We start from the raw sequence: 26,281 nt of genomic DNA on the forward strand, positions 1-26,281 counted from the left end.
TGGGGCGGGCGTCACAGGATGGGGTGCAACAAGGGATGGTCGGGAGTGGAAAAATATTCTGGACAACGCAGATAGATGAGTTGGGGAGCGGAATCGGTTGGAGAGGCCACAGGCCCGTTGATGTTGGGCCCGCTGCGCAGGCCCGGAACCTCACAGGAGCATTAGTGTGTGTTTTTTTGGCGAGGAAGAAACAGTTTAACACTTGCAATAGGAAAATTAGGAAGATCTGAGTGCACAGAACCAATTGAAGATCGATAATGGGACGACAAATATTTCTCGTAGAGCTTTATTTCATACAAAAAACAATGCAAACTGTCTCGGATACACGTACTACGTATGCAGTATGACACTGCATACGGGTAGTATCCCCAACACTGTGCATCAACTATATATTCACGCTGCAGTAAAAATCGTGAGTACATCATTCTTCGCAAGGAGCTGGCGCAGCCTCTGGAGCGGCGACCGGGGCGGCGACCGGAGCACCGAGCGGAGCCATCCCAGTCATCATGCGGCGGTTCCCAGCCTGCTTTTGCACCTCGCACAGCGCCGGCAGCGACATACCTACACCCATCATCAGTTTCGTACCGTACGTTAGAAAATCGTCAACTCCGGGAAGAGATTAAACCGTTAATTGATCAATGCAGGACATGGATGGCAAGCATGCATATTCGATTCCCTGTAGTGATCAGATCGTATATACGGCGGGCGCGCGCGTGCACGCACCTTCAGCCGCGGCGACGGTGGCGTAGAGGTCGACGACGTTGGGGCACCCGTCCCGGCACGCCGACGAGCAGAGCGCCCGGAAGGAGCGGCGGTCCTCGGCCGTGGCGCTGGCGACGGGGAGGCCCAGCGCGGCGCGGTCGACCCCGCAGGCACGCACGCAGGCGTCGGTCTCTACCCACTCGGCCAGGCCCCGCGCGCCGCCCACCGCCGACGTCTGGCACCGGTGCACGCCCTCGGGCGTGCGCTCCAGCACGCACCGCCTCCCGCCTGACGACACCGCGAACGCGCACACGTCCGGCGGCAGCTCCTCGCACGCCAGCTGACCACCTGCACCATGCATCCACCATTGATAAGCAAAACAAAGAAAACGACTTTAACCGTTTAACGTGGCAGCGGCAGCAGGGATATACGTACCACGAGCGGACTGCACAGCGACGGCGAGGACGAGGAGAACGGCGAAAGCGGCGGAGGAAGCCATTGACGCGGGCTATGCTTTGCCTGAGATCAGCAATCTGAATAGCCAAAAGGCACAGGCTAGCTGGAGAGTCGTACTTGGTGTGTGCTGAATGCTGATGAGTCGGTGAAGGAGCTGTGAGTTTATATAACAGTCACGCACGCGCGAGTCATCTCTCACGTCTGAGTGTGACAAGCCGAGACGACGCGGCACGCTGTCTAGCGATGGTCTGAACTCTGAACCGCAACACACTGCCTGCCGTGCCCGGCCCCTCTGTCTCTCTGACTGCAGGTGCCCTAGATTTCTCAGTACATCCTTTCGTAGAGTGCCGGTGATCCACCGTATCTCCGATTGTGTTTCACGGGAAAAGGACGTCTATCGGCTCGACACGTCGCACACGTCGCACGGGAGGCGATTGTGATAGGTTCTATTAAAATCCGGCGTGAACTATTTTAGTGATCGGCACTTTGCAATCTGCCACACTGCCGTGTCGTCGCATTCGCTTCACCAGGTTATTAGCGGACGACGGCTCGGTCCATCAGGGTGCACTATTTTAGTGAAGCCTCACTGAAAAAACCAACCCAACCGTATGGACGTGCAGTCGGGCCTTTTTGTCACCAGTCGCTGCATGGTCTCCGTCTCTTCCGATGGGCTAAAGTACAGATCGGGCTGGCTTGCTCCGATTGGACGCACACCACCGAGCTCGCAGGAACACGTTATCAGATTTTCGGCGAAAGGTGCTACCAAATCAATTGAGTTGAAGCACGCAAGCGCCTGTGGCAGTCAAAAGTTTAACCTTTTATTACAAATAATACAATAGTAAGTTAGTATGTTGGCCCATAGGCATTGACCAATGTACAGATATTGCACCTAAAATATAATATAATTTCACACTCGGTGGCACAAGGATTGTGCATTTGTTTTGATTTGCTTAGCAGAAGACAATAGGAGATGTTCATCGACCTCCCGCAATGCTACCTAAAACACACCCTCTAATTCTCTGTTCAGGTAGCTACCCATTTCAAACTATCCAGATTTCGTGGTTTACTCCAGCAACATTATCTAGAATAGATCTCCCAAATCCATCCTTACAGAGGATGACATGTGGGACCGACCCATCATTATCTCTCATCTTCTTCCCGTTGATGGCCGGAGCAGAGATCAGGCGGCGTCGGGGCGGGCTTGCTGGAGTCACGCCAAGGGTAGGACCGGGGCCGCGCTGGGGCTCGTCGGAGTCACGCCGGGGGCAGGCCAGGTGAAGGTCGCGAGTCGCGCCGGTGGAGTCGTGATTCACGCTGGTGGAAGCAGGTGAAGAAACAGGGGAAAAAGTAGGAGGAGTGGAGTAGGAAGCCAGTAGGGGTTGAAGGAGGAAAAGTATGGGGCCAGCAAAAAATAGACAGTGTAGCAGGGAGGGTCTGTTAGAGCAGTTTTTTTTTTACCTCCACTGTCTAAATTAGAAGTAGGGGTCAAATAGGGGGCGTCGATGGACATCGTTTTTCTTCCCAAATAAGAAAAGAAGATCCGTGCGGCTGCTACATCACTGTCACCTTCCATCCCCTCACCATCATCTAAACTTTCTACTACTCCACCTGTTTTAAATTATCAGATGATTTTATTTTTTAGATCTATATTATTTTTATCATATATTTAGACATAGTGTATATTATATATAAGTGTGTAGCAAAATCTATATATCTAGAAAAATCAAAACATCTTATAATTTAGGATGTGAGAGCATCTTAAGAGTACCCAATATTTTTATCCTAAAAACATAAAGTTTTGCATCTCCTAAAAAGTATTGAGAGGAATAAAGAATGACATCTTTAAAAGTTTCCAATATTTTTGTTGCAAAAAGTTTTTTCTGCAGCACTTTTTTTCCTCGACCCAGTCCTAGATTTATGACGTTTTTCTATACCCGTTTAAGCCCTTCCACCAATTCTTTCTCTCTTGCGTTTTTCTCACCTCAAACCTTGTCTTTCGTCCTTTTCCTCTAGCACTCGCGCTCAAGCGAGTGAGGATACGCGCAATCGTGCGTATGTTTGCGCGCTGGGGAGCTCGGTTTTGCAAGCGTTTTGGAAACTCTTAGAGATGGTCTGAGTAGTAAGAGCATCTCCTAGAGTTTTTAATCTTAATTTTTGGCAAAATTGGATAAAAAACCCTTCTCCAATAACTTATTTAGGGCGAGATGGAGTAGTAGTCTTGTATCGCAGTCTATGATGATGTGGCTGGCTATCGCATTGACTCAATTAACACTGAACGAGATATGCACGCCCACAAATGATAAGTTATTAGCAAAAGGTAATAACAACCATCAAGTTCTAAATTCAAAATTAGAACATAAAAGACTAACAAACTTTTTTATCCTGAATTCTTTTGGTTTTAATTAGGAGAAGAAATTATTGAATATCCTATTTAAAACATCAAATAATAATATGTATAAAATGTGTGGATAATCCATATCCATTAAATTTTGACGATCTCATATCCTATATCCTCCATGCACGCACATAATCACATTCAAATTATCCATGTTTGCATGATACTAAAGCTCCTCTCCATATACTCAAAATTCTGATTCAAATTGGTTTAAAATTACCTTCCAAATTTTTTTCGAGCAACCAAAATGCATATTCCAAACGAGTTTCCATGTTTTCATGAAGAAATGAGTTTTATGGTACATATTTTTCCCATGCTGATCGCCAACAGTCCAATACTGTCTTTGGTAAAAAAAAATTCAAATAAAAGGCAGGTAATAAAATCAATCTTGTTGTAAAACCAATCATATACTGTCTTTAGTTTAGTTAATCAAAAGACTGCATCAATTTATGATGATTTACATACATAATCAAACTGCTCTTAGTGTTCATCTCAAAAAAAAAACTGCTCTTAGTGTTTTTTTACTATTAGTGGTTATTATCTAAAAGTTGTCCCTTCATAATGACGCTTTCTGCTTCATTTCCTAACTTCAGTAAATAATTGTTATGATTTTTTTTAATTAGGAAGGGATATGTCTGGGTAACATTTAGTTGTTTTGGTCCCTCTGGGTAACATTTAGTTGTTTTGGTCCCTCTTGTCAACAAAATTTTTATTATGCACTTATGCCGTCTTCTAACTATATTTACACTATCTTATTACTATACTTACAATGATTTTTTCAGTATAATTTATTAAACAAGTGATGTAATTTGGAAATAGCACAAATATATATCAATTTTTTAAAAAAAATTACAAATTTTTTCTATAGATTCCAAATATCAGAGAGAAAAAAATACATATATATATATATATATATATCAAATTATTCATAAATATCATCAAATTGTTCACAAACTTACAAATTTACAAATTTTTCTATAGCGAGAAGGGTCCATGATGAACTGCATGCTACGTGTCCTGGATTGGATCACGCAACAGCTAACTGCATGCGACTATCCTGGATCGATCTCCTGCGTGCACGCGCCCAGCTAGCAGGCATGGCGGCCGCTGCTCCACTTTCGCCACGTACTATGGATGCATACATCTAACAAAGCTGGACGCATCGGACGGCCTGGGCCATTGCCGGACGGCAAACGAACGGCCCAAAAATCAGTTGATACAAGCTCCTAAATTAACCGGTTAACCGGTTGATAGATAGCAATACTGTTAGGAAGTCAAACTCATATAGCTTCACTTATGCAAAATCTTTTAGTATTTGATTAGTTAGTCTCCCACCCGGTTGTGTTAGGTTTAGCATCAATCCGTCCCTAACCAAAACACAGGATGGAAGATGGAACCATTTCATACCAGTTCCAGTTGTCTCAATCAAACACTTATGGCCCGTTCGGTTGAAGGGGAATGGCTCCCTGGAAATAATCCAGGCTGGTTTCGTATTCTAATTTGAATAGGCTTCGTCAATTGGAATTATTCCTGGCTAGGTTTTAGCTTAACCGAACGTGCCCTTAGTGAGATCCACCGTGAGTTGTCTCAATCAAACACTCAGTGAGATCCACCGTGAGTTGTCTCAACCAAACAGCTGCCTAAAAAATCTATGGTACAGCTGTGGCGTGACAAGTTATGGTCACGACTCACGAACCACAGAGTCTCTCACTCTCAGTTCATTCTGGTGGGGAGCGCATGAGAAGGTTGATGCTCTTAGCTCTAAATGGAGCCAGGAGTGATTCTTCTCCGCTCCCACGAGAATCTGTTTGACTGAGGAGTGATTCTCCCGGAGAAGCTGCACAAGTAACGCTGCCAAATGGCCCCGAAAACTGATGCAGAGTGAATTTTGCCATGGATCTCAGAAGGTAATGTATTCTTCAGCACCTTAAAGGCTGCAGAAAGATAACGCAGAAAAAAGTTGCATCATCGATCCAGACTCGAAGAAAAAACATGATAGCATCTCACACATCATTCCCCAGTGATTTCTTCACCGCGCAGCTCATTAGTGCAAGGATGAGTAAATATGGGTGTAAGCAATCCACAGACACACCATAAGAAGAAGAAAAACAAATGAAGAGAAAACACGATAGCATCTCAGGCAACTTTCCCCATTGATTTCTTCATCGCGCAGCTCATAGTGCAAGGATGAGTAAATATGGATGTAACATCATTGATGCTATTTCCAGGAAAACAAATGGAAGAATTCGAAAAAGTTGATTCCATCAGCGCAAAAAACCGATGAATGATTAAAACGGAAAGGTGCACCAGAAACAGAGACTGGATTCAATCCTTCTGAGACTATGGATCCAATTTTCTAGCAGGATTGAGGATTACCGTACTGTGGCCGAGCTCGAGGACCGCCGCCGCCGACTGCGGCGACTGGACGAGGGACAGGCAAACCGGCGGCTTTGTGGTTCTTGGAGTTGGCATGCCCTGCCGAGACCTAAATCCTAACCCTAACATCCTGGCGGGCCAGGACCATTGGGCTTTTATTCGGCAAGAAATTCAACATGGGCCTTTCAAGCCTTCATCTTTGGAATAGTTTAGCTCAATCGCAAGTGACTTAGGATTTGCTAAAAAAAAGGCAAGTGGCTTAGGAGAGTGCTCAGTCATTTTGTTTAAAAAACATTAATACTTATCACACTAAATAAGTATTCTTATATTTTTCATAAAATGTATCTATTTGTAGATTTAAATGTTAATAAATAAATTATTTATAAACTCAATCAAATTTAAGTTGGTTACTTTGACTAAATCTAAAATTACATCCTTTCAGCGGTGCTTCGTGTCTTCGTACACTAGACTCTGCTATTGGTGTCAGTGACATGTTTGAATGTCCCACGTCACGTTATAGACGAACTAACGGCATAGAAAGATTTCATATGTACCCAAGGAATACCAAGGGATTAAAACTATAACACACTAATAAACACATAAACATCCTAATCTATGTCCATTAGACACCAGCTATTTTAAGATTCAAGACAAGACTAAATATTTTCAGAATTGAGGGTAGCTTAAGACCAACCGAACTGTATTTCCACTTCCACAGCAACCAGCCAAAATTTCGGTTGCGAACAACCTTCCGAACCACAACTCTGCCGAGTACCGTATAACTTATATGCATGTCACACTATCTTTACAGCAACGAGTCATTCTACCGGGGTCTCTGCCTAGGGGCACCAAAAACGGCTGTACTGCCTTTTGATTAACAAGGGACAGCCATGAGTAACTGAGATGTTCATAGTTTCCTTCCAGAAATAATAGTCCACCCATCATCTAGATACTCGGCCTGTTTCCACCTACTGCCGTGCTTCCTCTTCGTCATCGTTGTGTTCCTCTGCTTGCGATGCTAGCCTCACAATATCTTCCACGAGGATCTTTCCTTCTGTAGGCACACAAATAGAAAAAGACAGAAAATAATGAGAAAATTGGGCATTTGCTACAAAGCTAGAGTGAACAGAGTGTACAGGTGTCAGGGGTGTGAACGGACCTTTGTCCTTCGAAAGGTTGCTGATGAGCTCTTGCACGCCTTCCTTCCCGATGGTGTCCTTCAGATAGGCTGCGGCGGCGGCCACCTCCTCGGGGGTCACCTTACCATCGAGGTCCCTGCACATGAACAGCGAATTAGATCAACATGCCGATGACACATGTGCAAGATGATTTTGGTCAAAACGTGTAAACACCAAGGTTTCCACCTCGTACAGGAGAAGCACTCATAGGCATAAGTTTATTATTGGGACTGACTGTAGGATCCCAACAGGCAACTTGGTTCCGGTAATTCAGTTTTTTAAAAGTAAGGCCTTTGCAAAATGAGAACCGAGGTGTTTGCCAGGAAAAAAGGGAATGGTTAGGTATCCTGTTCAGACTGAAGCTGACCGAACTCAGCACTTGTAGGTACATCAGCACAAAGCATGAGCACTTCTTCCCCAAGAGCACTGAGGAAAACAGGAGCACTTGTTCATCCAAATCAACACCAAACCCCATCCTAGCCTCGTCTTCAAGTTCACTCTCTCATCCCAAATCAACACTAACCCCCATTCCAGCCTCATTTACCCCTTTTCTTCCATCCAAATCAACAAATCATCTCCCAATCTCCCTTTCGTATATCCTTTGGGGCATAGCTATGGGGGGAGCAAAAGAGAACCTATGGAGGAAGCAGCACAAAGCCACGTGTATCGTGGGCCAGAGGTGGAGCCATGTGCATCGCACAGACCATCAGCCAGCTATGTTGTATGGTTCACATGCCACGCTTGGTGCCTTGGTGCTGCTGGTTGTGCGCACTTGGGGTATTGGTGGCTAGGACTAGTATTCTGGGACTGGGAGCCGGAGTGGGGATTTAATAGTGGGGACTAGGGTACAGTGCTGGGGTGGGATGGGTCAAATGGCCATTCAGGTAACCAAGCAATCAGACTGAGATCTATGAAAAAATTCAGTTCCCTAAAGGCAGGAACCGATCTAAGAACCATAACCCAAAGTCTTGGATCGTTTGATTTCATTTTTTTACCCAACCCTAAATGACAGTTCTGCTTGATAAACAATGTCTCGCATATCTTATTCAGGCTTCAGCAATATGAAACAACACAGCTATGACAGTGACTTCCACATGGACCAAACAGGAATATTGATTCAATGGAGATGGTTGGGTAAATTACAGAAACAGGTGGCCAAACAAATGTGCTGCTAAGGGGCAACAGGGTAACAACCTACTGCGACTGAAAAATGTACAAAACAATATTGCGAATCCAGATAAGTGGGTACTTAAGAGCTAAAAAATGGACTGGCTGACTATTATGCAACATTAAACAACTTTCAACATAGAAGCACCATACCTATCAAGAAGTTGCCAACGGTTTCCAATTTGTGCATCCACATCATCAATCTCCTTTTCTAATTCTTGAAGCATAGCATCAACCTGAATGCAGTAAAAGTGTAAAACATATGTGCAAGTGAATAATCAATCTCTTAATCGTCAATAACCAATACCACTGGTAGTTTGCGCCTCCTTGTGAGGGTTAAATGCAGAAATCATTTATGAAACTAGATATCCTTTAAGGTTTTAGCTTTGCTAGTGAGATTAGATACCTATACTCCCTCCACTTTAGTTTGTTATAGGCTTATTTTAAGTGAGCACATAGATTAAGTTATAAAACCTACAAAAAGACAGTAAATGACCAACTTAAATCTTAGTTGATGCATGTCCAGGATTTTCCTCAAGCATGAAGATGACGGCAGTATATGGAGAATATGCAAAAGTACCATCGATAACTACACTAGAGTATAAATTTATGTGAAGTGGATTCAAGTTTGAACCGTTTATGTTATTATATACCTCTTCGTCAGCGGTTTACAGTATAAATTAATTGGCTCACATCACCAGAATCAAGTGGTGCATGTTTCTTTTTGTAGCATTCTACTAGAATGTCGACACAGCCAGAGAGTTTGGTATCCTTACCAACTAGACCCATTTGATATGATTATTATCTCTAAGTAGCTACCAACTCAAGATTAAAAAAAAATACAACAGCTCTATTAGGAAATTTTGATCAGCTTTTTAAGATGCACAGACATTCGACATCCTTGAAATTTAAAAACAAAGGGTAGTAACTGTTAAGTATCATCAATAATAGGCCAAAGTTACAATCATTTGATATTGGACTATTGGTAGAACTGTCTCTAAGTCAAGCAAAAGTTTGCAGTCTTATCTCTAAACTTTTCAGACATCTATTTATAGTTTTTAAGGGAAATATCCAATAACACTTACCTTAGAAAACACATCAAAGGTGATATTTGTAAATTTTAACTATGGCTATAACACACATTAAGATGATTTCTTACCTTCTCAATCAGCGCTGACGAGACCTTTTCTTCTGCAGCGACCTCAGCATCATGGTCTGGCTCTTCCCTAGCAGCTATATATGCTTTTTTAGCTTCTTCTTCACCTTCAGTACCCTCTTTTTCGAGCATGGAGTTATATAGCTCTATCTGCATTGGAACATTTGAACAGCTAAATCCTATTAAACCTCCATGATGCATTATTTGTTATAACTGAAAGGTGAATGCATGAATAATTGTTGCTTTAATCACACTTCACACTATACCTCTTTATTGACAAGGCTCAGGAACTCTTGACGCTCCTTGCTAACAGACTGCATTGTAGAGATCGAAGTTGGAAAAATGTCAGACAGACAATTGTTCTAGAATAATGGTGCTATTAGTGTCCATATGTACATTTACTAATAAAAGAATACACATAGACTAGGATCATACAGAGGCAGATGCGAGCACAGCCAATGCACGGCTGATATTACAGAGCTTTTCCTTGTCATGTTCTTTTGCTTTTCTCAGTTCTTCTTCTTCCCTAGCAGTAGCATCAGTCATTTCCTTCAAAGCTAAATCTTCTTCAGCAGTGTCTGGTTCTTTCATCTTTGCCTCCTCTTCTTTCTTTTGTTTTGCCTTTTCTTCTTTCTCTTTCTTTTTCTCTTCCTCCTGAATGGTTTTTATACGCAGAACATCAACAACACAGATTTGCAACATAATAAAAATGATTATATAACAATAAACAAATATGGATTCATAACAGATCCCATTCAGGGCTTGCTCAGATAAAACACACACACACACCCGCTCCAATCCACATGTGGAATTGTTTGTCTGAACAAGCCTTCAGCCATTTTATTGAGAAAAGATAAGAACACTCTACATTAAATCTAATATGTATCTCAAAGGAGTTTAGGTGAGCTTAATAGATCGAGAGCAAGGAATGTATAAACCATACACTGAGACATCAAAACTGAGTTCTATTATAAAAACGTTTTCAAAATAGTTCTTCTAATGAACAAGTTCCACTTGACCCGTGAAATAGCATAAACCATAGACTGAGCCACTGAGGCATATTAATGGCTTGTTTGGATATAGTGGGATTAGGCCCAATCCCTTCAAATAAGCTTTAGTTCATTTGCCAATCAGAAGGGATTGGGCCCAATATCAGTCTATTGAAATTTGCCTTTGTAACTTTGTCAGAAGAGAAAATACAAACAGGAAATCCTAAGAAATTCAAGCATGTGCATAGTTTTTATGGCGGCGTGGCGAGGCGCGGCGACCCACAACCTTCACACCTTTACAGCGTCTATGGCGCGCGGCGTGGCGACGCCATACACACATCGGCGTGGCGAATACATACATTATAGTCTAGGATATTAGAAAATTATATTGACAAATGGTAATGCAAATGTAGCTTAAAAGGTATAGTCTACAATATTAGCAAATCAAAATAGCAATGTAAATGTAGCAAGGAATTTTAATTACAAGTACATGGGGATCAATAGAGGATAATGGAGATCGATGTGGCTTCACGAAATCGCAGGTAAATATGTTATTGTAGATATATAAATATATAGATTATGTGCTAATTTGTCAAAATATGTAAGAAAGAAAAAAGAAATGAAAAAGAAAAGAGATGGTATGGGCTTTTATTTAGTGGCCCATCTAAAAAAGCCCACGCACCGCCGCATAGTCTTTACCCTAGCACTAAGGCACACAGCCTGATAGCCGCCGCCGTTTCTTATCTTCCTCGCAGCACCGCCGCTCCATCTTCTGCTCCCTCCCCCACTCGCGCTCGGCATGAAGGCGACACTCCATCTTCTGCTCCGTCCCCCACTCGCGCTCGGCATGAAGGCGACGGAGGTGGCGCTCAGGCTCGGGCTCTCAGCGACGGCGGGGCGGTCCCAAGCTCGGCGGCGGCGTCAGCGGCTCCTCCTCCCACTTCTCGCCAGTCACCTGGCGCCCTCGCCTCCGTCCTCCGCACACCGGCTGGCGACCCTGCATACGCACCTCCCTCTCCCCTCCCGCCTCCGCTGGACCGTCGACGGCGCACGGCCCCTACAGGTACCCTCACGGCCTCACCCTCACCCTCACCGTCTATTGCGCCCGCCACAGCGCACAAAGGCGCCACAGGACGCCAAATCGGCGCCACGGGGACGCCACGGCGCTATGGCGGACGCCATACACGCCGGAGCCGTGGCGTTGCCGTGGCGAGAGCCGGAAAAACGCCACGGCGATATGGCGACGATATGGCGTCGGTATAGCGACGCCTTAACAACTATGGAGCATGTGATTCAGCAAAGTCACAGCAAAACACCAGTATATGATGTTGGCATTTCAAAATATCAGAATATCCAGGGTGCATATAAAGTTGGGTTGTCAGAAAATACTAATCTATGGCTTAACTACTTAAGATAAATGTGTCTTTCTGGACTGGATGAAACTTAAATAACAAAACTAGGAGGTGCACATTCAGTGGATGGAAGTTCTCTATCAGATACACAGCACTACTCCCACAGAAGACCTACTCAAATATAATGATAACAGGAAGCTAAGAAAAAGAACATGTTTCAGTCTACAGTTCAATATCACCTTGATAAGTTCTTCCTGCATCTCAAGGAATTCTAATTTTCTCCTCCTCTCAGAAACCGAATCTTCAGATGGCAATACTGTCCCAACTGTATCCACAACTTCATCTGGTAGAGAAGATAGTGTTGCTACAACAGCCTCCTCAGGCTTCATTCTCCCAGACACAGTAAAGGCTCTAAAAGCATTACCAAATATAAGAATGCAAGCACGAGCGGTAATAACACTAGAAGGAAATATCAACCAAACTTACCTTGAAAGTATGAGAAGTGAAGATGGCACAGCATGATTAAGTGAGAGGTCCAACCAGTCTCGGAGCTGGGTGCAAAATGAAATTTATTGGTACAGTTTATCATGCATCTAAAATTCTACACAGCTGCTATATAAACCAGATTTTAGTATCATTGAGTTACACTTATGGTTAAAAAAACAAAAGACAAGCAATACAACTCAGATAGTCAGATGTGTTTAACTCAAAGTCGAAGCTGGGGCTGGTTGTACTTTCCTTCAACAGTACATCAGACCTGGGACATATTTTACAAATAGCCTTTTGGAGCAAACAAACTCTAAAACATAACATTTCATTTAATAGAGAGAAGAGACGAGAAAAGAATGAGAAAACAGCCGCTAAGAGAAGCAAACATGGCCCTGAGCAGCTTATAGAGGTCCTTAAAGTTAGCCAAAAAGAAAGAGAGAAAACATGCATTCTTTGATAAAACAGTGATCTGGATCAACATGAATAACACTCCATTCCATATCATGTGTTATTCCATATCATAGTACCATTTCAATTCTTGACACAGTGTGCTAAGGCATGACCATGTTAAAAAGGACCAAATTCATAGTTGCTGGGATGGCTAGGTACATCAGAAATAATTAACTATGCATGTGTTGTTGCAATTAAATGAAGGGTATATTAAATGGTGGGCAATAATGGAGAAGTGCTGAAAATCTGTCTCAAAAAGATAAGTGTGTTTTGTAGTGTGGAACAAGAACTGATGGCTCAAATAACTGTGATATGAATGGATAGCATAAAGGTATAAACAAACAAGAACAAGTAAATATAAGCAAATTACTCAAGGCCATACAACACTAGATCATGTGCACATCATAATGCAATAAACCTGTTGGCGCATCTCTTCAGTTGACAGCAGGCCTAGATGACCACGTTCCCGGCAGGCTTGCCGGAGCTCTTCTTCAGAGAGAGATTCAACTCCCTCAGCTTGAATCAGCTTATCATCATTCTTAATGCTGAAACGATAAGGAATATTAACAAAACAAGCAGATATTTCGCACCAGCATTTTAAGTTCGAACTCGATGAAGCTAAAAAAACACCAACAAAACAGACAGAAAAACAACTACCAACTAAACCGAAGAAAGAAGAACTCATGAACTTCTTTATATAGACAGAAAACAAATCTAGGTGTTGAACCTAAAGTCCTATTTGACTAACAAAAAAACACCGGGACATGGAGAGTTAAACATAAACAAAATGAAGATGGTACCAAATGTCTGCTAAGTTTACATGGCCACAGAAACACTGCCCATTGCAAAGTCTTTTCTTGAAAGTAATGCATGAATTTTCCTATCAGTAGTCCAACTAACTAGAAACAAAACTTTCCATTTTGATAATTGATTAGGTGAGCTGTCTATAAGATAGTATCAACCACAAGTTCCCATCACTGTTTGATATACAAAATTAACCAATTCTGTTATATTGGCATATGCAGATAAGAATGCATAAGCATTCAGTTAACCTCTTCATTTAAATACTTACTCTTGCAGTTTTTTGCGAAGCATGAACCTCAAGTAGTGGTCTGTACCAAAAGGCCGGATACCCATATATTTGCACATATTAACCAAGCGTGGTCTGCAGGATAGTGCTAACCAACTGTTTAGTCACTAGTGTAATTGTGAATATGAATTTATACAGTTACTAAAGGAATAGGAATATCTAACCTGCTCATGTTATCCAGAGTAAGTTCATCATTGAATAGCTTTGCGAAATTCAAGATTTCATCATTAGAGACACGTTCACCTCTCCTAACCTGATCTCAAGGCACATTATCCAATCAATAATAGAGAAAGTAGTTCACTATGCATAGTTATTCCAGAGACAACAGAGCACACAAAGAAACTTATACCTTATTCAAAAATTCGTCCAGATCTTCAGCTGTCTGTTTTGTTTCTCCGCTACGAGATGTCTGAACTTCCTTTGCCATTTCTTTTGCGGTATCTTGCAAAAATTTTGCATACTCCATTCTTGCTTTCAATTTCCTTTTTAATGCCTCCTGTACAGGAAAAAGAAGCACCCGTGAGCCAATCAGATTGCACTATGATAGTGCTTGTGGTTCCCATACAAATGGCACCAATAGGGTATGCTAATGAATCGAAATTAATAGTTTATTAGATATGGTTCGTGACTTAAGCATACAGTAGTATTTCACTTGCGGAGACACATGGCAACTAATAAGCAACATAATTTCAGGTAGTTGCAACTTACAAATAGTCAAGAACATACCTCTTCTTTCATTTTGTCCTGGAAAGTTGATGGAAGCATGTTTGGAAACAACTTGAGGAAGACTGGCAGTAAGAATTCCATGAATGGAACAATGATGAACACAGCAAACGGGACCAGCCTGAAGATATCTGCTGTTGTCCGTGTCAGCTGTTGCCTCTCTCTCCTTGAAAGGCTCTTCCCACCAGCAAGTTTCACCAGCAATCTTGATGAGATCCTAACATCTGCCCAGAGTAGTTTTGTCCCTAACCAGTAATGCTGCAGTGTAGAAACAAATTCATCCTTCCAATGCTTAAGCTTTGCAGCCCAATCAGCCCTTAACAAACAAACAAAAAATTGTCTCATAAGTTATAGAAGAAACAGACCAATCATTCATCTTATATAATCATGCATTCAGGTAGGAAAGAAAAGGAATTGAGACCTGCTCATTGAAGCAACAGCACGGAGAGCAGGACCCACACCCAGAATTCTCGCCCAAAACTTCTGTATAACTGATTGGTCAACCTTCAGAGATTCTTGTACCTGCTTAGCTTTAGCCTTAGCTTTTGCAGTGCTTAGGCCGTCCACAGCCTGATCACATTCTTCTGGGGATGCCTCCTTTTTCTTTTTATTCTGCTTCTGGTCCTCACTCCGTTCATCATCTGTATCCATCTTAGGCTGCCCTGCAGTTGCAGTTGATGCTGTGCGGACTGACTGCAGAAAAGATCTAGCTCCCAAGCTCAAAGGCAACCCAAATTCATTCTTTCCAATTCCACCATGAGAAAGAGAAATCACATAAGCTGGACGTTGCCGAAACCCATTACCAAGACCTAGTAGATCCTTTTTTATCAAATTCATACTGTGTTGCTTCTTCTCACGTTTGAAATCCCCAGAACTATGCTCGAGAAATCGTTGTTCTGTTCTTGGCTCAACCTCCAAACCGAGTCTTCCATGTTGGAAGGTAGAGAAGGCGGACGATGAAATGACAGGTGTGTTAATGTGATCCAAGAAATACTTCCTTCTCCTAATGATTGCCCTTGAAGCCATACTTGATTGCCTCTGACTTCACAATGGGAAGATCACACTCATGTACAAGTCTGAAGTCATCCAAAATGGTTCAACCATGAGCATAAATTTAATTATACATAATGACAGGGAAAAACTAACTAATCATTTCACTGGGCTCCAATTTGGTCCCCTCACAACCTCAGTGTGCATATAGAGCCCAGAGTAGCCAAGACTCAATAATCGCTGATGCTAAATTCCCCAAATATATTGGAGAGACAAAAAAAAACTAATTAATCGTTCAATAACTAGGCTCGACAAGGGCCGTTTGGTCTTGACGAAATTCCTTCGCTACTAGGAGTGGACCCAGTAAATGAATTTACACACTCCGATGATTTTTGCAAAAAGGTGAAGTTAGTAGCAATAATACTACATTTTTTCGTATGGAGTGCATATATAAGCTTGTAATTAGATCAAGTTCAAATACTAATGGACAAATAGCTTAAATTAGGGTTTGGGGGCTCAGTTTCACACGGCAGGAAGGAAAGAGAAGAGGTGGGCATACCTGGTGGATGCTCGTCGCTGCCGAACTGCCGAAGGGCGATCTGGGCACCTGGCGTAGGCGGCGGCGGGCTGCGGTCGCCCACTCGTCGCAACGAGAGAGAGAGAGAGCACGGGGGCGGCGGCGGTCGCCCACTCCACGCCACGGCCCACGAGAGAGAGAGAGAGCGCGCGCGCACGCAGGATGAACGGGAGAGAAGAAAAGGCTGCACGCAACTCCTGGGGTTTAAGGTTGTGTATAGAAATTGAGCGAATTCCCTGTAACCCATTATAAAAGATTACAATTTTTTTAAGTTTGGCGGACTTCAACGTGCTCTATTTTTTTTCCCTCCGTACAGCTCCGGTCTCATTAGGCTTTAACGGCGTTAAACGGTAGGCGTAAAAAGTCAAAAAAATACTTTTAGATTTAAATATGTCATTAATTTATTTTGATCATCTTAATAATTTCAAATGAAAAAATTCAAAACTAGAAAGTTATAAATCTCGTCGAGATCTATAATTTTTAAATAAAAATTATTTTTATTTAATTTCACAAAAATCATATTTTTTTTAGAATTAAATAAAGATAATTTTATATAAAAATTATAGATATCAACGAGATCTATAATTTTCTATTTTTGAGTTTTTTTATTTGAAGTCGTTAAGATACTAAAAAATTAATGACATATTTAGATCTAAGGGTATTTTTTACTTTTCACACCTGTAGTTTGACACCGTTAAAGTCCAATCTAACGGCAGTGGCATGGAGGGCAAAAAAAAAGTTAGAACAGTGACGCTAAAGTCCGTCGAACTTTTTCAGTGGCTCGTAGGGAATTACGATTTTTTTTAATGGCTCACAAGAAATTTCCTCATATACATTTGCCCTGGCAATAGACATTGAACATTTTAAGGATTTGGAGTTTTGGAGATCTTTTAGTTCTGGTTCCACAAGCGGGAGCGCTAGCGCCCGGACGGACGGTTCCGTGGACGCAAGCCTAGCATACAGCCCGTGTACCGAATGGCCTAGAAATTTCGCTCCCCTTTCTTCCTGTCACGTGCTGCTCCAGTGGATCGCGTTTCTTTCCCGCCGTGCGCGCCACTCGAGCGCGGCTTCTTCCGCGCCGCGTGCGCCGCTCAAGCACGGCTTCTTCCGCGCCGTGCACCGCTCGACAATCATTGCAACAATCGATCCACAATGTCTCACCTACTGCAACAAATCAAGTTTCCCCAAGAGAATCATTCCTATGCACATCGCCCACCCCTAGTCGTTGCAAACGATTCGACGGATTTGTTCAAGCAGACTCATGGAGGAGGTGCTTCGAGCAGCAAATTACCAGTTCGTCGATTAGATGGAGATCTCGCAGCTACCAATTCCAGGAGCATTCCCATATCTGTTCATGGTGTGGCTGAGGTAAGATCTACGATTTCCAGCTTCTTTCGATCTATGCTTGCAACAGAGTATTATAGAACATGAAACATCTACTTATGTAGTTTACAACATGAGGTGTAAGTAGGATGATCTCGAATTTATGATGTATTTACTGTGTTCATTTGATCTAGTCCATGATTGTTTGTCTTCATGTTTGTACCAAGGAAACATAGAATTATAGCACGTGAAACATCTACTTATGCTGTTATGCAGTTTGCAACATGGGGTATGTGCAGGATGTAAATAGTGCCAGCATGCAATAGCAAACATTTGTTGGACTGCCACAAAATGCCGCAAGCTCGAACAATAAAAATTGCAGTCACACAATTATCCATACATCACGTGAAATTGTTGCTGAAGTAAGATCTTTTTACTACATCAAGCATTGTTTTATTAGTTTCCTTTAAGAGGGTGCATATGTGTGTCATGCTTAAAACTTTTGCAACATTGTTTTGTAGGGCCGCCAAGGTGAAATTGATATCAATCAGAGTGTCTCCAACAATGTCACCGATGTGTAAGGCTATATTGATGTGGATGTGTCATCTAAAGAAGTTTACCATGAAGAATAAGATGTTGTGTTCACAGCCTGTTGTGCCATTTGTGGGATGGAATTTGACAGTGTTGAAGAAGCGAGGAGAGTTACAATGCTTATGCATTCAAAATGGGTTTCAGTATTCGGGTTGCATCATCAAGGAATAATACTGTTACTAAGGCCTTGTTTGGATCAAAGGAATTTCAAAGGAAAGTCGTAGGAATCCATTCCTTTGGAAAGGTTTCTAGAAATGATGTTTGGAATAAAGGAAACTTCAACTGTAAAACAAAGGAAAGTTTCCTACCTCCATTCATTTCACGGGAAACAAAACATCCAGTCCAAACCAATGGATTCACGAAGACCGAGACAACAAGAGAAGAGAAACAAAAAATAATGTTACTTCCCGTGTTTTTCCTGTGTTATGGATTCTTGCGTTCCAAACACCTCTTCTAGTTATTTCCCGTGTTTTTCCATTCCTCTGTTTTATCACTACACACTCACCCCATTCCTGCGTTTTTTTATATTCCCGTGTTTTTATTCCTGCATTCCAAACAGGCCCTAAGGAGCTTATTAGGAAGGAATTTGAGTGCACACATGCCAGAAGGCCAAATAGTGAGCAGGAGGACAACACTTTAACTAGCACGGCAACCAATAATGTATCAAAAGCTAAGGCCTCAAAGAGGAAGAGCTTGACCAAAGATGTAGCACAAGCTAAGGCCTCAAAGAAGAAGAGTTCTTCGGCTGTACTGACCACAGCGTCAAAGAAGTGCAGCACTGTCAAGAAATACGATTGCAAGACACATATGGCAGTTGGTCTGCGGGACGATAAATAGAGAGTGGTTGTGATGAAAGTAGAACACACACATCCCTTGGTGAAGCAGGTTGGAAGAAGGAAACAACTAAGGTCCCATTGGCGCATTTCGTTTGCAAATTATAAGCTTATGAAGACACTCCACCATAGGAACATTAGCACCATGCAAATCATGGTTGTGCCTTCTGATTTCTATGGTGGGATTGGGAACTTGTCGTACAACAGCAAGGATATTTCAAACTTGAGGAGTCACGTGAGGAAGGGAGTTCATTTAAGAGATATGGAGTCAACATTGGAGTATTTCTAGAAGCAGCAGTTTGAGAGTCCAACCTTTTTTATGCAGTGAAGATTGATAGTGACAATGTTGTTAAGGGGCTGTTTTGGGTGGATGGAAGGACAAGGGAGATGTACATGATGAAAGGGGACCATGACGCCTAATAGGGGGAGGGTGAATTAGGCAACTTAAAAATTTAACTCTAAACTATGGCCTCTTTTGCTAACCTTAGCAAAACTTATGCAAAAAGATAAACTATCTAAATATACAACTATGGTTTTACTAGTGTGTTGCTATCTCTACCGCAAAAGGAGTTATGCAAACAATATAAATACGGAAGCTAAAGAGTAAGGTAGAGATATGTAAACTTCCATCGACGACTCTGGTATTTTTACCGAGGTATCAAGAAGCACGCAAGCTTTCCCCTAGTCCTCGTTGGAGCCCCTCGCAAGGAATCCCTCGCAAGGACCAAGCTCCTAATCGGGTAACTCCGTGGATAGCCCTGGGCCTTCCCCACGCACAAGTGGGTCTCTAGTGTGCCTTTTGGCAAGCCTTTCCCGGACCGCTCCCCGCCGTCTTCACTATCAAGCTTTCGGTCGAACCACCGTGGGCCTTATTCCCTTCGGTACACAGTGGCAGCCACACCACAACACACGGTTGGTGTGATCTCGTAAGATTACAAGCCCCTCCGATATACAACAATGGTGCACGCAAGCACCGAGTGATAAGAGATATGCAAACCTCACTAAACACTAGGCCTAAACCTAGAGCAAGCGCATAAGCGGTGGTCTAATCAACCTAAGCACTTCGCAAAGCACCTATGCTAATCACCTAATGAATCACTAAGCACTATGTAAGTGGAGATCACTAAAATGGTATATCAACACCCTTGATATGTTTCCTCAGCTCCACACTACTCAAATAGCCGATTGAGATGTCTATTTATAAGCCTAACTGAGAAAGTAGCCGTTGGAGATGAAACTTAGCTTTCTGCTACTGACCGGACGCTGATCATGTCTTGACCAGACGCGTCTGGTCGTCCCAACCGTTGGAGTGCGCGTGATGATCGGACTCGGCTCAGACTCTGGGGACTCCATTTTCCTTGCAATAAGACTACTGCACACATGATAAGCTTAAAAAGGTGTTAGTCTCAAAGCATCCAACTTATAGAGTAACCTCCCCCTAAATTTGTGCACACAAGTATGGAATACTTGTAGGAGACATGCACATTGATTTTGGAATAAAAAATACCACTTGAAATATGACATCACATGAATGTGAGAATTATTTTCGAAAGTAATATTTGGGCGAAATTATCTACAATTTGGACTTTGGCACATATTAGATGAACAATTATAAAACAAGCTATGTGCCGTGCTCCTAAACAATTTAAACCATGTAGATTTGCTCCAAGGGTTAAGAGTGAAACCGAGCAAGCCTACCATAAGATATACCTAGTGTATGCAAGACAAAATATTTAAGCATACAAATACAAACCTAGGCATAAAAAGTAACTAGATGCTAATTAAGATTGCAAGAAATTAAATCTAGTTACCCAACATGGGGAGGGGAATTTGGGTTCATAGTGTTCACTACCCCACTTGGCAATTGACATGATCCAATGTGATGCACCCCATGAAATGCACCCATACTTTGCCAAGTCTCCAAATTTCCCGAAGTCCATCGGACTTCTCACTCTCTTTTGGGATCCAAATTTTCTTGGTGCTCTTCATGTTGAAAATAATCTCCATTGACACCCAAATGCATTTGGCCCCATTGTTGGCCTGTTTGTTCACCTTGATGGCCACCACCTTATCATTTTTCTTCTTCTTCAAAAGATAAGGTGTGGAGGCCTTTTTATCCACCTTGTTGGTGTAGGTGTTGGAGAGCTTGCTTGTTTGCTTTTTGTTTCTCTCTTTCTTCTTAGCTCCTCCCACATTCTTCACCTTGCACTCATAGGACTTGCGGCCTTCCTTGTGGCATACATAGCAAACCATGGTTTGTCCTTCATCAAGCTTCTTCACTTCATTAACGGTGTTATGTTGATGAAGTTGGGCTTGCTCCGTCTTGCCTTTCACTTGAGTCAAGTCCTTGGTGAGGCGATCCACTTCTTGCTTGAGTTGCTCATTCTTCTTTGTGACCTCTTGTGTGCATGTTTCTACAATAATTTTCTCAACACAAACTTGGTTGCACAAGGGTGAGTCTAAACATAAATTATTACAAGAAGTAGAGGCATCCTTTTTAGGCATGTCAAAAATAGAACCTTCCTTTTTAGGTGCCTCGATGGGGGTAGTACCAACGGCTTCAAGATTAGCAACTTTATTAGGTAGCTAATCACAATATTTGCACATAGTTTCCATTTTAGCAAGCAAACTTTTATAAGCATCTTGTGAGCTAGCTAACTTTTTCTTTAATTTTTCATTTTTCTTTACAAGTTGCTCATCATTGATTGTACAATTATTTGTGTTTGCACTAGTCTCAAGTTGCTCAATTTTAGTAGATAGCTCTAGATTAAGATTGGCAAAAGTTTTATATTGTTCAAGCAAAGTAGAATAAGCTTGTTGTAAGCTATCTAGTTTTTCTTTTATTTTTTCAAGCTTGTTTTGTTGACTAGTGCAAACTTTAGTAAAGTTAAGATTTTCTTGCATAATTTCATCATAAGAAGGTAACTCATCATCACTATCATTGTCACTATCACTAGGGATAGGCTTTTTGTTACCTCATGCCATAAGGCACACACGTGAGGTGCTTGATGATAAGTGCTTGTGCCCTCGCCTCTTGTGATGATCTTCTTCTTCACTTGAAGAATCATCCCATGACCTTATTGATGTGAGGGCTTTGTCCTTGCACGCCTTCTTCTTTGTCTTGGGTGTAGACTTGTTTAGACAAACTTCCACAAAGTGTCCCAACTCGCCGCATCCATAGCATCATTTCTTTCTTTGCACATTTCTTTGATTGGTGAAGATGAAATCTTAAATTTGGATGGGCACACCCTTGACATTGAGCCTTTGGATCATTTTCTCCACCTTGTTGATAAGTTTGATTGATTCTTCATCAAGTTCGGAGGTGGAGGAGGAAGATTGATCATCATCACTTGAATCATCATCATCATCATCTTTTTCTTCTTCTTCTTCTTCACTTGAGGAGCTTGAGCTTGAGCTTGTATCAACTTGCCTGCCCTTTATTTTTTCTCACTACATGCGAGAGCTTTGCCTTTGCTTGATGAAGAGGCTTCTTCTTGACCCATCTTGCATGACATTTCAAATACCACTATCTTGCCAATGACTATGGCCGGGGTCATGGTGCTCAAGTCCTCCATGTTGTGAAGGATGGTGATAATGCTTGCATATTTCTTTTATGGTAGCATGGAGATGATCTTCCTCACAATGTTTGCATCATCTAGGTTTGTTAATCCTACTGAATGGAGCTCATTGATAATTAGATTCAATCGAGAATACATATCACGAACAAGCTCATCATCATTCATTTTAAAGGAATCATAATTTTGTTTAGCTAGACAATGTTTTTGCTCACAGACATTAGTTGTGCCGTCATAGATCTCTTGGAGTTTTAACCAAATTTCATATGTCGTATTTAAAGTGAACACTTGGTTAAACACATCCATGCTAAAATATTTAAACAAGCAATTTTTAGCTCTAGCATTGAAATGAATTTCTTTTTTTCACTCTTTGTGGGATTATCGAGATTCTTAATGGGTTTCATCTCTTCATGAGTGACTCTCCAAACACCCAAATCTACTGCCTCAAGGTGACAAGCCATTCTAGCTTTATAGTAGGGGAAATTAGTGCCGTCAAAGTGCGGAGGCCTAGAGGTATCCATCGCAACCACTCTAAATAGCATCGGCTCAATGGCGGTGAAGCCAAAGGTCTAAATTGAGCCAACTGACTCTGATACCAATTGAAAGGGGACCGTGATGCCTAAGAGGGGGTGGTGAATTAGGTAACTTAAAAATCTAACTCTAAACTATGGCCTCTTTTTCTAACCTTAGCAAAACCTATGCAAAAAGATAAACTATCTAAATGTGTAACTACGGCTTTGCTAGTGTGTTACTATCTCTACCAAAAAGGAGTTATGCAAACAATGTAAATGCGGAAGCTAAAGAGTAAGGTAGAGATATGCAAACATCCATCGATGACTTCGGTATTTTTACCGAGGTATCAAGAAGAGCGCAATCTTCCCCCTAGTTCTCATTGAAGCCTCTCGCAAGGGTCAAGCTCCTGGTCAGGTAACTCCGTGGATAGCCTTGAGCCTTCCCCACATGCAAGTGGGTCTCCGGTGTGCCTTCCTACAAGCCTTTTCCGGACCGCTCCCCGCCGTCTTCACTATCAAGCTTCCGGTAAAACTACCGTGGGCCTTGTTCCCACCGGTATACGGTGGCGACCACATCACAAACACGGTTGGTGTGATCTTGCAAGATTACAAGCCCCTCCGATGTACAACAATGGTGCGCGTAAGCATCACATGGTAAGAGGTATGCAAACCTCACTAAACACTAGGCCTAAACTTAGAGTAAGCGCATAAGCGGTGGTCTAATCAACCTAAGCACTTCGCAAAGCACCTACACTAATCATCTAATGAATCACTAAACACTATGCAGAGTGGAGATCACTAAAATGGTGTATCAACACCCTTGATATGTTTCCTCAACTCTACACTACTCAAATGGCCGGTTGGGGGTCTATTTATAAGCCCCACTGAGAAGTAGCCATTGGGGATGAAACCTAGCTTTCTCCTACTGACTGGACGCTGATCACGTCCTAACCAGACGCGTTCGATCGTCCTAACCATTGGAGCACGCGTGTTGATTGGACTCGGCTCAGAGTCCAGTCATCATCGATCGGATGCGTTCGATCACACTAGCGACGCTCTAGAACCTCTCTGGACTTGATCAGATGCTGCACTTTGTGCATCTAGTCGTCTAGTCTACTACGTCCGGTCACACTGAAAACACTATCGTGATGATGAACAGTGTCATCGGTGCGTTCGGTCACTGCTTCGCTCAGTGTTCGGTCACTGTCCGGTCATAGCCGCCGATGCTTGCTGTTGCCTAGCACCTGATCAGACACGTCCGATCACTCATAGGGCCACGTCTAGTCACTTCTGCTAGGCTCATTTCTTCGTGATCTTGCATCCAGCTTGGTTCCAATCTTCATGCTTGGACTTTGCTTGACCTTGTATGTCTTCTATGCATCTTCACATGTCTTTCTTGAGGTGGTGATCATCGGATCATCACGTCACCTTCGTCTAAGTCACATTGTGCATCCTATTGAAATACAAAATAATTACTTGCAAATCCATTAGTCCAATTTGGTTGTGTTGGTCATCAAACACCAAAATCCAAAGTAAATGGGCCTAGGGTCCATTTTCCTTACACAAGACTTTCAGGGATTGTATCTTTTTTGACACAACCTTTTGTGTTAATGGGTACAACATGCCATTTGTGCCCATAGTTGGTGTGAACAACCATATGCAGAGCATATTGCTTGGTTGTGCCTTGCTTCTGGATGAAATGATTGAATCATTTGTCTGGGTATTCCAAACCTTAAAAGAAACAATGGGTGGGCTTGAACCAAGAAATATAATGACCGACCAAGATAAGGCTATGAAGACTATAATAGCGTTGGTGTTCCCTGATGCTGTACATAGATGCTGCAAATTTCATGTAGTGAGCAAGGATTGTGAGAAACTTGGTTGGCTGATCAACTCTAGTGAAGAATTTGCTAATGAGTTTGATTCTTGCATTAATTATACTAAAACGCCAGAAGAATTTGAGCTCATGTGGCATAGCTTGGAGGAGAAGTACAACCTATATAAGAATGAGGCATTTCAGAACATGTCAGTTGCTAGGACAATGTGGGCACCAGCATACTTCAGGAAATCATTCTTCCCTTTAACAAGCACTATAGGAAGGTTAGAAAGTATGAATTCACTCTTCAAGAAGCTAGTGCATCCAAAAGATTCGGTGCTATAATTTGTAACACAATATGAGTACATCATGGACACAAGGATTGAGAAAAAGAATCTTGAAGGCTGCAAGGTTGAGATTTTAGAACCACCGCTTTGGGGGAGATAGCATTTGAGAAGCAAGTTGCTCACTTCTACACTAGGAGTGTTTTCTTCAGATTCTAGGAGCTGTTACGTGACTCAACATCATGCAAGAAGGGGCATGTCACTGTAGAGGGTGAAGGTGTTTCCATAGAGATATTGAAACAAGTGCACAGATGTGGTCAGCTAACATGGAAAACCTATAACGTTTTAGTCCAAGATAATGCAACAGCATATTCCTGCACCTGTAATATGTTTGAGCAAGATGGACTTTTATGTCCCCATATTCTAAAGTATTCACCAGCTACGATATAGAACAAATTCTAGAGAAATACTTGCTTAGAAGATGGTCAGAGGAAGAAACCATAAAGATCAGTGAAAACCTCTTGTCACCTAAAACTTGTTTTGGTGTTCCTGCAACCAACAAGCTCAGATATAATGCACTATGCAGAAAATTAAGTGGGCTAGCAGCAGATGCTTGTTTTGCTCCTAACAAGTATAAAATTGCTTCACAAGGGATAGACAAGGTTTGAAAAGATGTTAAGGCAGCCGGAAGTGTAGCAAGTATGGAAGTAGATGAATGCCAAGAACAAAGGACGGTCAACACAACCATGGTGAACAACCTTCCTGCTAATGATCTAAAAGGAAGGTGAAAGGATAAAGTGGAAAGGAAGAAGAGCATTATGCAACAAGTGAGGGAGAAATCTATAAAGAAGAGTAAATCAAAGAAGAAGAAGGAAAGTAAGAAACCTCCCCCATGCTCTATTGCCATGAAGATGGGCATAGCGTCCAAACATGCAAATACATGCAAACAGCATAAGAGATACTGAAAGCAATAAAAGAAACAGAGTTGAAGCTTTAGTTTGGGTTCTTGTTCATAATTAGGTCATAGCACTAGATCATTTTTAATTTAATTTATAGCATTTTACAATACAATTAATTGCTGCTCTTGCAAGTGGTGTTCTCAAATATGACGTATCAAAGTTTGAGTGGATGTACCCTAAAGACTAGCCGTAGCAAAAGACAACTACATGTGGTGAAGTATGGCAAAAAGCACATTGATGTTTTGTTATGCCATTTTCTGAGACTATAATTGTAACACCCTCGGTGTTACACCATAAA

The 26,281-nt window shown here is 42.1% G+C and overlaps 3 protein-coding genes, 2 non-coding genes and 1 pseudogene across 6 annotated transcripts; 2 read left to right on the forward strand and 4 right to left on the reverse strand.

Annotated features, from left to right (window-relative positions):
* Positions 1 to 364: 364 nt before the first annotated feature.
* Positions 365 to 5,985, reverse strand: LOC136514108 (uncharacterized). Of its 2 annotated transcripts, none has more exons than XM_066508089.1 (4): positions 5,930 to 5,985; positions 1,138 to 1,235; positions 724 to 1,050; positions 365 to 561 (listed from the first exon to the last, which is right to left on the reverse strand). In XM_066508089.1, exons 2-4 carry the CDS (start codon positions 1,199 to 1,201, stop codon positions 422 to 424), a joined length of 531 nt encoding a protein of 176 aa, XP_066364186.1. In that variant the 5' UTR covers positions 1,202 to 1,235; positions 5,930 to 5,985; the 3' UTR covers positions 365 to 421. The 2 variants fall into 2 exon arrangements, with proteins under 2 accessions (XP_066364186.1, XP_066364185.1); XM_066508088.1 differs by having other exon boundaries at positions 1,138 to 1,973; positions 5,930 to 5,983.
* Positions 5,446 to 5,531, reverse strand: LOC136514673 (small nucleolar RNA snoR27). Its single transcript, XR_010773814.1, has one exon. It is a non-coding gene; the product is annotated as a small nucleolar RNA snoR27 (small nucleolar RNA).
* On the reverse strand, positions 5,683 to 5,775 carry LOC136514672 (small nucleolar RNA snoR26). Its single transcript, XR_010773813.1, has one exon. It is a non-coding gene; the product is annotated as a small nucleolar RNA snoR26 (small nucleolar RNA).
* Positions 5,986 to 6,481: 496 nt separating the features above from the next.
* Positions 6,482 to 16,229, reverse strand: LOC136512449 (uncharacterized). The gene is made up of 15 exons (XM_066506411.1): positions 16,073 to 16,229; positions 14,945 to 15,599; positions 14,527 to 14,839; positions 14,150 to 14,296; positions 13,965 to 14,053; positions 13,783 to 13,875; positions 13,129 to 13,255; positions 12,258 to 12,322; positions 12,011 to 12,182; positions 9,866 to 10,084; positions 9,697 to 9,744; positions 9,434 to 9,580; positions 8,428 to 8,510; positions 7,089 to 7,204; positions 6,482 to 6,983 (listed from the first exon to the last, which is right to left on the reverse strand). Exons 2-15 carry the CDS (start codon positions 15,547 to 15,549, stop codon positions 6,898 to 6,900), a joined length of 2,310 nt encoding a protein of 769 aa, XP_066362508.1. The 5' UTR covers positions 15,550 to 15,599; positions 16,073 to 16,229; the 3' UTR covers positions 6,482 to 6,897.
* On the forward strand, positions 10,673 to 18,394 carry LOC136512450 (uncharacterized). The gene is made up of 3 exons (XM_066506412.1): positions 10,673 to 10,961; positions 11,175 to 11,482; positions 17,935 to 18,394. Exons 1-3 carry the CDS (start codon positions 10,940 to 10,942, stop codon positions 17,992 to 17,994), a joined length of 390 nt encoding a protein of 129 aa, XP_066362509.1. The 5' UTR covers positions 10,673 to 10,939; the 3' UTR covers positions 17,995 to 18,394.
* Positions 18,082 to 25,979, forward strand: LOC136513526 (protein FAR1-RELATED SEQUENCE 9-like; annotated as a pseudogene).
* Positions 25,980 to 26,281: the final 302 nt, after the last annotated feature.

This window comes from Miscanthus floridulus, chromosome 16 (assembly GCF_019320115.1).
Source record: "Miscanthus floridulus cultivar M001 chromosome 16, ASM1932011v1, whole genome shotgun sequence".
NCBI lineage: Eukaryota > Viridiplantae > Streptophyta > Magnoliopsida > Poales > Poaceae > Miscanthus > Miscanthus floridulus.